This window comes from Simochromis diagramma, unplaced genomic scaffold (genome assembly GCF_900408965.1).
Source record: "Simochromis diagramma unplaced genomic scaffold, fSimDia1.1 OVJJ01000304.1, whole genome shotgun sequence".
In the NCBI taxonomy this organism is placed as follows: domain Eukaryota; kingdom Metazoa; phylum Chordata; class Actinopteri; order Cichliformes; family Cichlidae; genus Simochromis; species Simochromis diagramma.
Window position 1 is genome coordinate 5596589 of NW_024387030.1, and position 11163 is coordinate 5607751.

Consider the following 11163-nt stretch of genomic DNA (forward strand, 5'->3'; position numbering starts at 1 on the left):
GTGAGATTTGAATCTTTTAGTATTCTGATGAGCAAAAATCTGGATTTTCATTGGATGTTGTCATGCCTGCATTCTGTGTAACAAATGAAAGTTTGATGATCTTTAATAATTTGGGGCCTTAAAATCAAGTAATAATACACACGTAGCTCTTAATATCATTAGCAAAACAATAACAGCTGCTAAAGTAAAAGCAGCCTATAAGCCGCATGCTCAAATAATGCAAATAATTTGAATTTTAAATGTACCCTGTATTATAACTCCAAGCTATTTGAGTCTCTCTGTGTACTTTTGTATATCTGTGTGGCTTTTACTCGGTTCACCTTTTTGTGTATGTGCTTTTAGATAAAGTGAATAATGCAGGAGGCCCTTGAGAAAGTCTTTGATGGCTGGTACACTTTTACACTACCAACTGAACCAATACAGCAACTCATACGTCAGCAGCTGACAGAGGAGTGCTTACCTGAGAGTAACCGGAGAGCACATCAGAGTCACCGAGTGAAAACAGGCCGATCAAGTGTCAGAGGAAGAAAAGACTCAAAGGGGAAACAGGATGATGGACTCCTTGGTCTGTGTGGATGCAGGGAGTAAATACTGTATCTTAGTGATCAGAGATAAAAATGCATTTAGTTCATCTTAGTCAAGAAGGGAAGATTTGTACAAACTTGTCTTTGTTCTGCCTGATTATGACACCGTATCAGTCTTTTTGACTGATACGATGGGAGAAATGGTAGAAGAACAAGCTCAGAGGTAAACAAAGAGAAAAGGAGAGAAGGAAAGTTTTAAAAAAAAAAAAGGTTGCAAGGACAGAACGAAAAGGGTTAATAAAAAAAACAGAGGGTAAAAAAAAGTGGTGTGGAAAGGAGAACACGGAAGAAAGGAGTACAGAACTGACCCTCAGCAAGCTGATTTTCAACTCTGGCTTTGCTCGGGATCTTAAGCCCTTCAGCCTGCATGGGACTGGGAGTAAGCTCATTATTTTTGTTCTTTTCTCACATTATAATTACAATATGCGACAACATTCTCAAGTAGTAGTCTCAAGTGAATTTTACTGTTAAAGAAGTGCAATTATCTCCAACACTAGGCTCATTTGAAATGTGAAGCGAGGAACATGTTTTTAAAAATTTGCAACTGACTGAAAACTTTTGTAAAGCTAAAAAAGCACCTAGTTGAACATGATCATTAAGACTGTTCGAGTCTCACTGTTTGAGAATCTTAAAACGGTTCCCTGTATAAGTTGTGGACGTCACTGCAAGGGATCCGAATCCTTTGTCGGTGAAAACAGTTCGGGGCTAAATCAAAAGTGATCCAGAATCAGTGCAGACTTCACTGAGCTGGGTCGTTTGACCTCTGACTAAATATTGGTGCTTCTTGAGGTCAAAGACACGATTAATCCTGAATGATATTTGGAGCAACATCCGCTGTTATCCAGACAATCATTTTTTAGCGCAGTAAGAGTCAGGGTGCTAAACTGGCCTACATGTATAGTCCAGACTGATAAACCAGTGGAAATATGGGGTAAGCTCAGAAAAACAGAAAAAATGAGCCCAGCTGAAATCATGAAGCAAGTAACAGTGGGAAGATTTGGCTTTCAGAACGCTTACAGTGTTGGTAGCACGATAAACACCTGTCCCAACTTTTTTGAAATGTCCTTTGACAAGACAATCAATTTTCTCAGTTTTAATGTAATATATTTTGCAAATTATTTCATTCTTTTTTTTATATGTCATTTTTACACAGTGTCTCGGGATGAAAAAACATTGACTGGACTATAGCAGGTCAAATTTCACAAATTCAGCAGCAATTTATTAATATATAAAAAAGAAAGCAGAGATCTACAAAGATAAAGATAACAATAAAGGTGGAATAAAGTTGGAATGAGGAGGAGGTAGCAGTGTTGTTGTGATGTGGACTATTTTAATCTAGGTGATGCAGTTGGCTCCGTGCCTCAGGTTACAAGGCATTGTGTGGCAATGAAGCAAGCTGTGCAAGCCTCATGTTTTAAACATGTCTAACTTAAATGCTAAATGTGATCCTGCCTCCTTAAAAAACAGCTGCAAATGCAAAATATAGTCAACATTATGCACACATGTTTCACATTCTTTACTTTTTAAACATGTGTTACAATTCAGTTCATTGTGTGGCTTCATGCTTGGTGGCTTTGTAAAATAGCCTTTGGTAATAAATATGCTGATTTGTGCAGCTGTTTCAATGTGACTAAATTTAATGTAATTAACTAAAAATTATATACTATCCTACAACTAATGGCAGCTTATTAACCAAAGCATTAAAAAGTTAACTGTTTAATTTTAGTGATGTGAGCCACAATGGTAGCAGTCATAGTTTAGGCATAGCTGCTAAAAAAAGGCCAGCCAGCAATGTGTGAAAGATAAAATAAAACAGAGCTTCCAAGTTATTAAAAGTACTTGATATCACTCTAATCTGATCATAAACTGAAGATGAAAAGTCCAAAGTATAAAAGCAACAAGTCATGGTTTTGCAAGGTGTGCGCCACATTATCTCTGTACTAGGATGAGCTGAAACGCTGGGCAACTGCGCCTGCATAAAGCCAAGCTAACTGTTTGCCCATGCGTCCTTTCTTCGTGCTTCATGCTACATTAAAAGTCTTGTGAATTGAGACTGGTATTCAATTTTATTCAGGTAATTTAAGCATGCTTATCTATCACTAAGCAAACGTCAGCTCTAACAGAGCAGTCAGGGTAAAAAAAAAAAAAGGTAATATTTCTATTGTCAAACTGCAGGCTGTGCATTTGGAAAACATTTATTTATATACGCATGTGTTTACCTTTTTTTCAGCTCCCACTACTCTGGGATGCACTGTAAGACAGGTGTGCTTTGACTGCAAATCAATGGCCCAGAAGGGGCAAACATTTGAGCTTCCACGACAGAGAATAACAGGATGAGGTGTTAAATGTTAACTGTCAGAAGACGCTTGTCTCAGGGTCCAGGCGGGCCAAAGGTCCATTGTGTGCCTCCACCCACTGACTCCTCCTAAAAGACATAATCAGCTCTCCGGTGCCTCTACGATCCAGCTTCCTCTCTGTTCCGGTTTGAAACCTTGCAGAGCTCTGGAAGACTAGAGAGGCTTACTGCTCGAGACTCGACTGAGAGGGGAAACACAGGTAATGTGAAGGTAATTGTCCTTGACTTGTCTCACTTTGCCTTTTTAGTCTCTTAAGCAAAGACTCGGAGATTAATGAGGAATCTTTAACGTATTTTGGATGCTGATATAGTTGTAGTTTGGACAAAGAGAGATGTTAGTTCAAATGAAACCTACTTTTTTAAAATTTAGATTTAAAGTGTATAGTAATTATATGTCTTTGCAGTAATAAAGTGTTACAACTCTCGTGTTAAGTTGTCAGGTTGATCAGACTTTGTGTCCGTTGCTGAAAACTGCCCTTGTTGTGTGTGTTATGGGGTGGTGGGCGTGTATTTCAGGTGCACAAAGCTGCAGCTACTATGGACAGTCACATTATACAGATTTCCCGAGATGACTTGGAAGATCTAAAAGAAGCCTTCAACAAAATCGGTCAGTTTTGCACAGAGCCACGAACATGCATACACAAACACACAAACACAACACACACGCAAACTCTAACATGACCCTATAAAGGTACTGACGGTAATTCTGAACAAAGTAAGAGTTTTACTACCATCATAAAATAAAAGACTCTTATGTAAGCCAGTTTTACTGCTTGTGTTGTACTTGTTGTTTCACGTGTAATAAACGGTGCCAAATTTTATCAGTAACAATCACAGCTGCAGAGTTGCAAAGATCTTGATAATAATGAGTGGTGTAACAAAACAGACATTATCTTCCAATTTCTGCATGGCATAAAAATATCAAGCACAAAGGACAACAGGTCAAAGGCATCAAACTGCAATTTGGAGCAATTTAAAAATTATTTCTAACACCGTTCATCCTGGTCAAAGTTCATCTCCGACACTCATGTTTCTTGGAACCTTGAATGTCTGAACAAAACGCGAGAGAAATCCATCCAGTAGCTCCTTAGTTTTGACATCATCAGTGAAAACAACAAGCACCCATAAAGTGCCACAAATAGTTTTTGCCTCATTTTAGTAACAAACCAGAAGCCCAGGGGCCACTGACATGCAGCCCCAGTGCAATGAAGTTTGTCCACATGAAACAATAAAGTTTAGAATCTATAGAAAAGAAAGTTTACAATAATAAACTTGTAATATGAATCTTTATTCTTAATGAAGGAAATGATTTGCCGTTTTTGTATTTTCTGTGTCTCTGTGTCCAGATATTGATAACAGCGGCTATGTGAGTGAATGGGAGCTTCAGGAGCTGTTCAAAGAGGCAAGCTTCTCCCTTCCAGGCTACAAGGTGCGAGAGATCGTCGAGACCTTCATTGCTGGAGATACAAACAAAGATGGAAAGATCAGCTTTGAGGAATTTGTCTCTGTAAGTTTTGGTACAGCCTGGGAGTAAATACACAAATGTACACACCCGATTGGACATGAAGTAATGCATCATGTTTTGCTTTCAGATCTACCAAGACCTGAAGAGTAGACAGATCAGCGAGACATTTAAAAAAATTGTGTCACGGAGGGATGGGATTCGTTCTTTTGGAGGAACATCAGGAATCTCTAGCGAGGGAACCCAGCATTCCTACGCTGGTGAGGGACAGCAAGCTGTGTGTGTCTGTGTGTGTTAGTGATGAATTTTATCGCACCAGTGAACGATTTTTGTGTGCATGATTAGCTCCAGCTTGTAAAGCAAAGATGTTACTAAAAGCAAATACCTCAAATCTTAAATGACACCAACTGCTCTTCTGAAGGATATATTACATTACATTACATTACATTACATTACATTACATTACATTACATTACATTACATTATATTACATTACATTACATTACATTACATTACATTACATTACATTATATTACATTACATTACATTACATTACATTATATTATATTATATTATATTACTGATGAAATCTCATTTCAGGGCCGTGTGAGCAGGTCTTTAAATCCACTTATAAGATATCCTTAATTGATCCTTAATTTAAAAAAATTATATAAAGCATAATATATCAGTTATTACTGGATAAAAGGGTTTATAAATGTTAGCAACTGGACCTAATTTACTAGGAATTTATTTTCACTATATGGATTATTTAATTTTTATTTATAGCTATTCTGTATCTCAAACCCTTGGTTAGTTAGTTAGTTAAATACAGCATATCAAAAAAATAAATAAACAAAAGAGGAAGTCCTTGAAAAAAATTGAATTTTTGGCTGTAATGTAGATTATTAAATGAATTATAATTTAATGTAACAGCATGATCATGTTTATTTGAGGTGGCACAAAACAACTGTAGGCTTCCCTTCGATTTTCCTAGCTGTTTAATTATTATTTTTTTGTCTATTAAATATCAGATAATAGTGGAAAAGGCTTCCCTGAGGCCTGTAGAGAGTTAATAGTCCATCTTTGTGATTTAACCGTTCAATCCAACACAATAATTTATTATAAAAAACATCATAAACAGTCTACTAATCAGCTGAGCAGCTAATTGTTTACGCTCCTACATTACTTACTGCAGAAATTTATATGTGTGTTTAGATGAGGAGAAGGTGGCTTTTGTAAATTGGATCAACAAATCTTTGGCAAAAGATCCAGACTGCCAACATCTGCTGCCCATGGACCCCGATGATGAAAGCCTCTTCACCTCTGTCCGTGATGGCATCCTCTTATGGTATTAACACAAGCTCATGCACACAGGCAACCAAGAATAAGCGCCTCTATAAACATTTTTATTTTGCACTTTTATGTTGTAGCAAAGGTTAAAAGAGAAACGGTGTAATCTTGTTTTACTATTGTTTTATAGTGTTTCAGAGCGCCTTCCTGCTCACATTTTCTCAATGGGTTTCTCTTTATTTTACACTTGTCTGCACAAGTATTTTACACTTGTCTTTATTTTACACTTTCACAGACGAAAGATAGCAAGTAAACTATCAGATGGCAGTCATAAACAGTAAATGCTGGATATAAAAAGGGGGAACTGGGAGCACTAAAGGGTCAGGAATCAAACTTGTGACTACCCAGTGCCCAAATCTGACCCTAAGTTACACTTATCTTAGACTAGATTCAGAATCAATTCACTCTTTTACTTGTTTAAAAAAAAAAAATCTCTTTCAGCAAGATGATCAACCATTCTCAGCCAGACACGATTGATGAAAGAGTCATCAACACTAGGAAACCCTCCACCTTTCATATGAGAGTAAGTAGCAGTTCTGAGTGAGTGGGTAAATACATATGTTCAAATCACCAATCCATGTTATTTGCAAAGAAAAAAATAGCTGCACAATTTCTGCCAAATGTTAGCTGAGAGCATCTGTAAAACTATATCATCAGCTTGTTAACTAAATGCGGAATCAGGTTGCCAGATTCTGTGCAGACTAAAAGAGTCTGCTGTTGTTTTTTTATAAGAGGCCAGCTTATGACCTTTGCTGCACCTAAAAAGTAAAAAGAAAGAAGAAGGTAGTAAAGGGAAATTCTCATTTAAGACACGACTACTTTAAAAGACCTGAATGTATTCGGTTAGATTTACTGTAGCTGGCACATGATAAGTCCTCTACTGAACATATGGATGTCAACTGAGATGACGATAGGTAGTAAATGTGTTAATGTGTTATTCTGAATATACTGATTCTCCCGGAATGTTGGACTTTGCAAAAAAGCCTGTAATATATTAACTTTTTACTGCATCGTCCTCTTCTTTTTCTTCTGCTGTGTTATATCTCATGAACACTTCTTCCTGGATGATCTTTGTCCATCAGCAGTTCCATTTTCAGCTTCTGCTGATTTCTGCTTAGTTTCTTATTATTTGCAGGGTTCAATCTGTAGTCTTTATTTTCGCTGAGCTTTTAAACAACAGAAACACTGCTGTATGACATGAGAGTGCTTCAGACTTTGAATTAAAAAATCTTGATGCAACGTGTGTTTGTAGGAGAATCTGGTCTTGGCCCTGAATTCAGCCTCGGCTATTGGGTGCACGGTGGTGAGCATGGATGCCCATGACTTGATGGCTGGAAAGCCCCACCTGGTTCTGGGATTGCTCTGGCAGGTTATCAAGATTGGCCTCTTCGCTGACATAGAAATCAGCAGGAACGAAGGTCAGCGCACACCTGCATGCAAACACACAACTTCACATTTACAGCGCTCACCCACATGTGATGCAGTTCATGCAGGAGAGGTTTGAAATGTAAAGGTTTAGGCAAAACAGTGGAGCTTGTTAGGTTAAAACTGTAGAACAGAGTGCCCATAACAGTGTTCATGATTATGTTTCTTTTCTCTAAGCATTCTGTAAGCATTTGGTGCTTTATTTTATTTTATTTTTATATGTCATATTATATTATCTGTAATCATACAGCCTCTAGGTACAAAAATCTGTTATAAATTTTTGATTTTTTTGTGCTTTTTCCGTAACAAATTAGTGAATTCTTTTGCGCGTGTTCTTTACTTTGACCAGCATAACCACAACTGTATTACTTTTAATTGAGAGTATCTTGCTGCTTCTAGGTAAAAATGCAGTTTTTGATTAATTTCCTCTTCCTTGCTTTAACAGTTGATTAACTGCTGTTATGTGTTTTCAGGTCTGATTGCCCTCCTAGCAGATGGAGAATCACTGGAGCACCTAATGTCTCTCTCCCCTGACGAGCTGCTGCTCCGCTGGGTCAACTATCATCTACGCAACGCAGGAACGGAAACAATCAGCAACTTCAGCGAAGACATCAAGGTACCGTGCAGAATAAATACACACACACGTGAATACAGAGTCATCAGTGTAACCTCATTTTGTACTCTCCCACCGAAGGACTCGCGGGCCTATTTCCACCTGATGGATCAGATCACTTCCTGTGAGGAGGATGAATTCCAAATGAGGATAAAAATTGACATGAGCGGTCTCAATGTGAGCCACAAACTTTTCACATAACAATGAGAAACTAATAAATAAAGCTAAATGTAAAGATTAACATTTCTGTTTGTCATTTTAACCTGTTTTCTTCACATTCTCATATTTACATAGCGTCTATACCGTTCTTCTATGCATACATGTCTCTGTGTGTGTTTGTTGTGAAGGAGTGGGATTTGGAGAAAAGGGCGGAGCTGATGCTGCAGCAGGCAGCCAGACTGGAATGCAGGCAGTTTGTTACTCCTCATGATGTCACATCTGGAAACAGCAAACTGAACATGGCCTTTGTGGCCAACCTGTTCAACATGCACCCCGGTCTGCAGAAGCTTCTGATGAACGGAGGCGATTTAGAGCACATAGAGAGTGAGATACATCCACCACTACATCTTGGCCTTACAATTACACGACAGAGTCATAAAATGCTGAAATGTACAGTACATAGAAGCATATTAGCCATAAAATGAGCATGGAGAAAACAGACGTAATGCTATGCTAGTTATGCATGCCATAGACCAATAATAAGCCAGAGATGATAATAGGTGCTTGAGTTTGTGGCAGACGTCCAGACTATAGATGAAGTCAACTGTATGATAACATGTATGATGTCTTCATATCATTCTAGGGGAGACCAGAGAAGAAAAAACATTTCGCAACTGGATGAACTCTCTGGGTGTTTCTCCACATGTGCACCATCTTTACCAGTATGTCATCAGTTATACATAATCATGTTGACCAGATCAGTTATTTAGGGTGAATGGAGCTGTAAATCAAGATTAGGGGTTCATTTAATGAGGGTGAGAATGGAAATGAACTGATTAGCATGTGTCCTCATTTATCATTTCACTGAAGACTCCACAAGAGTAAGATATGGGCTTAGATATCCTAAATTTTAATGCTTTCCTCATGCAGACAGCATTGAAAATAATAAACCCCTTATTTAATTATAAGTGTAATTATTACTATTTGTTAGCTTTAAAGCACAGTAAAACATGAACTCTCCCTAAGGCTGCTAAAAGTCCATATTTCAACAAAAATAGAGATGACATGCTCTAAGTGTTCTCAGAGGTGGTCTTTTTTTTTCTTCTTCTTCTATTGAAATCCATTATCTGTGTCATTGTTTTTATCCAGTGACCTGTGTGACGGCTTGGTGATTCTGCAGCTTTATGATAAGGTCAATGTGTTTGTGAACTGGAAGAAAGTCAACCGCCCTCCTTATCCTGCTCTGGGGGCCAACATGAAGAAGGTACTAGATGCTAACAAGCAGAGCTGTCACAATGACAATGACAGGAAAAGCACAGCAGTGGGAAATATGAGAGATGTTTTGTTTTTTTCCCTGTATCCCAGCTGGAAAACTGTAACTATGCTGTGGAGCTGGGCAGGGATGTCGCCCGCTTCTCCCTGGTTGGAATTGGAGGAGTAAATCTAAACGAGGGGAGTCGTGTACACACCTTAGGGCTGGTCTGGCAGCTGATGAGGAGGTATGTGCACGCAGAGCTGAAGGATGTTTTGCTTGCTGTAGTATATTGTTTGGTGAAAACAGACAGTCCATGCTTTGGCGACTGCTGCTCCTTGTATAGTTTCAGTTACCTGTACTTCTTACAATCCGCCAGGTACACAATTCAAGTTTTGTCTGATTTGGGTGATGGAGAGAGGGTGGTAGATCAAATCATCCTGGACTGGGTCAACAAGATGCTGAGCCAGAATAGAAAGGACACACAAATCACCAGCTTCAAGGTGTGTATGTTTGTTTGTGAAATGGTATGATATCAAAAGACTGTGTGCTTTAAACCCCTTTTTCCTGTTTTCTGCAGGACAAGCTGATCAGCACCAGCCTGCCAGTGATTGACCTGATTGATGTAATTGCTCCGGGGATGGTCAAGTTCCCCGTGGTGGCAAGAGGAGAAAATGGAGTGCTGAAGAAAGATGATAAAATCAACAATGCCAAGTAAGAAAAAAAACTTTTTTAAACTCCCAACCTCTTTGGATTTTTCGCTCTTTTCTAATTTCCTTACTCCTCTCTCCTTTTTTGCTGCTCTTAGGTATGCAATTTCATTGGCTCGTAAGATTGGCGCTCGTGTCTACGCTCTGCCTGATGATTTGGTGGAGGTCAACCCCAAGATGGTGATGACTGTGTTTGCCTGCCTCATGGGGCATGGTATGAAGAAAGCCAAAAACTGAAGTAGGCACAAACAACACTGAATGAAGATGGAAAAATATATTTGTATTTTACTTTTAAATTTTTTTTTTAAGTTTTAACCTTGCCGTGCGTACAAAACAAAAACCGTCTAGCATTCTCTATTATTCGTTTGCAAGAAAAGAAAGCTGTAAATCTTTTTCCATCAATAAAGATTATTTTTTTTATACGTGATTTTATGGAAGATTGTTCTTTGCTTTAATAAACTTAACCAATTCTATTTACTTCTTCTGCAATATGAGCCAGAGATCCGGCAGAAGAAAAAGCAGAATTATACACACATCTGTTCTGTCAAATACATTTTATGTCTGTAAATGTTGTGCATTGAATATTGCTATTTAATTAATAAAGAGAATCTATCAAATGTACAAAGTACCTTTGAATTTTTTCTGTATCAAAACACAAGTAAAGAGCAAATTGGTTATAACATGTATATTAGTTCAGAAGTGCATGAAATATAATTGAATCAAAAGCCATTAAAAGCAAAAATCTGGCTTTTCTACATAGCTTCTAAAATGAGCATAACTAAAAACTTTAAGGTTAAAAACACTTGAAAGATGGGAGGTGACAATAAACTGACATTACTTGATATTTATTTATTTATTTATTTATTTATTTATTTATTTATTCATTACCCATTTTCAAATATGTTTCAGTCTCCCCTTTAGATAGGGAGAAGCATCTTATACATCTTAAGTGTTTCAAAAAAGCTGCATGGTGAATAAAGGGACCGAAACACTTGTGTTTCTCTTGTTCTGTTGTAGGTTCTTTACCTTACAATATAAAGTGTTTTAATGTGTCTTTTGTTGTGACTTTGTACTATATAAATGCCATTTAACTGATTTAAGGAATTCTACTGTAATTTTGAATTTAGCAACTTAATTAAGATATACATTAAATTCTAATCACAAAATACATACAAATGCCTCATGAATAGTAAAGTAACACATTTGTAGGTAGGCATACACAGTTTCACAAATATTTACATTGTACTATTTT

The 11163-nt window shown here is 37.5% G+C and overlaps 1 protein-coding gene across 2 annotated transcripts; it reads left to right on the forward strand.

Moving 5' to 3' along the window:
• The first annotated feature begins 510 nt into the window (after positions 1–510).
• On the forward strand, positions 511–10507 carry LOC120739535 (plastin-1-like). Of its 2 annotated transcripts, XM_040041309.1 has the most exons (17): positions 511–963; positions 2815–3151; positions 3457–3547; positions 4287–4447; positions 4533–4662; positions 5618–5750; positions 6194–6275; positions 7005–7170; positions 7651–7793; positions 7872–7967; positions 8138–8333; positions 8593–8671; positions 9099–9213; positions 9315–9448; positions 9581–9704; positions 9782–9915; positions 10010–10507. In XM_040041309.1, the coding sequence occupies exons 3-17, from the start codon at positions 3478–3480 to the stop codon at positions 10146–10148; spliced, it is 1902 nt and encodes a 633-aa protein (XP_039897243.1). In that variant the 5' UTR covers positions 511–963; positions 2815–3151; positions 3457–3477; the 3' UTR covers positions 10149–10507. The 2 variants fall into 2 exon arrangements, with proteins under 2 accessions (XP_039897243.1, XP_039897242.1); XM_040041308.1 differs by lacking the exon at positions 511–963 and having other exon boundaries at positions 2804–3151; positions 7651–7967.
• Positions 10508–11163: the final 656 nt, after the last annotated feature.

Excerpts from the sequence above, each read along its gene's own strand:
- LOC120739535 (XM_040041308.1), top strand. The coding sequence starts at position 3,478 with ATGGACAGTCACATTATACAGATTTCCCGAGATGACTTGGAAGATCTA. Across the intron at positions 8,672-9,098 it reads CATGTGCACCATCTTTACCA|TGACCTGTGTGACGGCTTGG; the intron begins GTATGTCATCAG and ends GTTTTTATCCAG. Across the intron at positions 9,449-9,580 it reads GTCTGGCAGCTGATGAGGAG|GTACACAATTCAAGTTTTGT; the intron begins GTATGTGCACGC and ends ACAATCCGCCAG.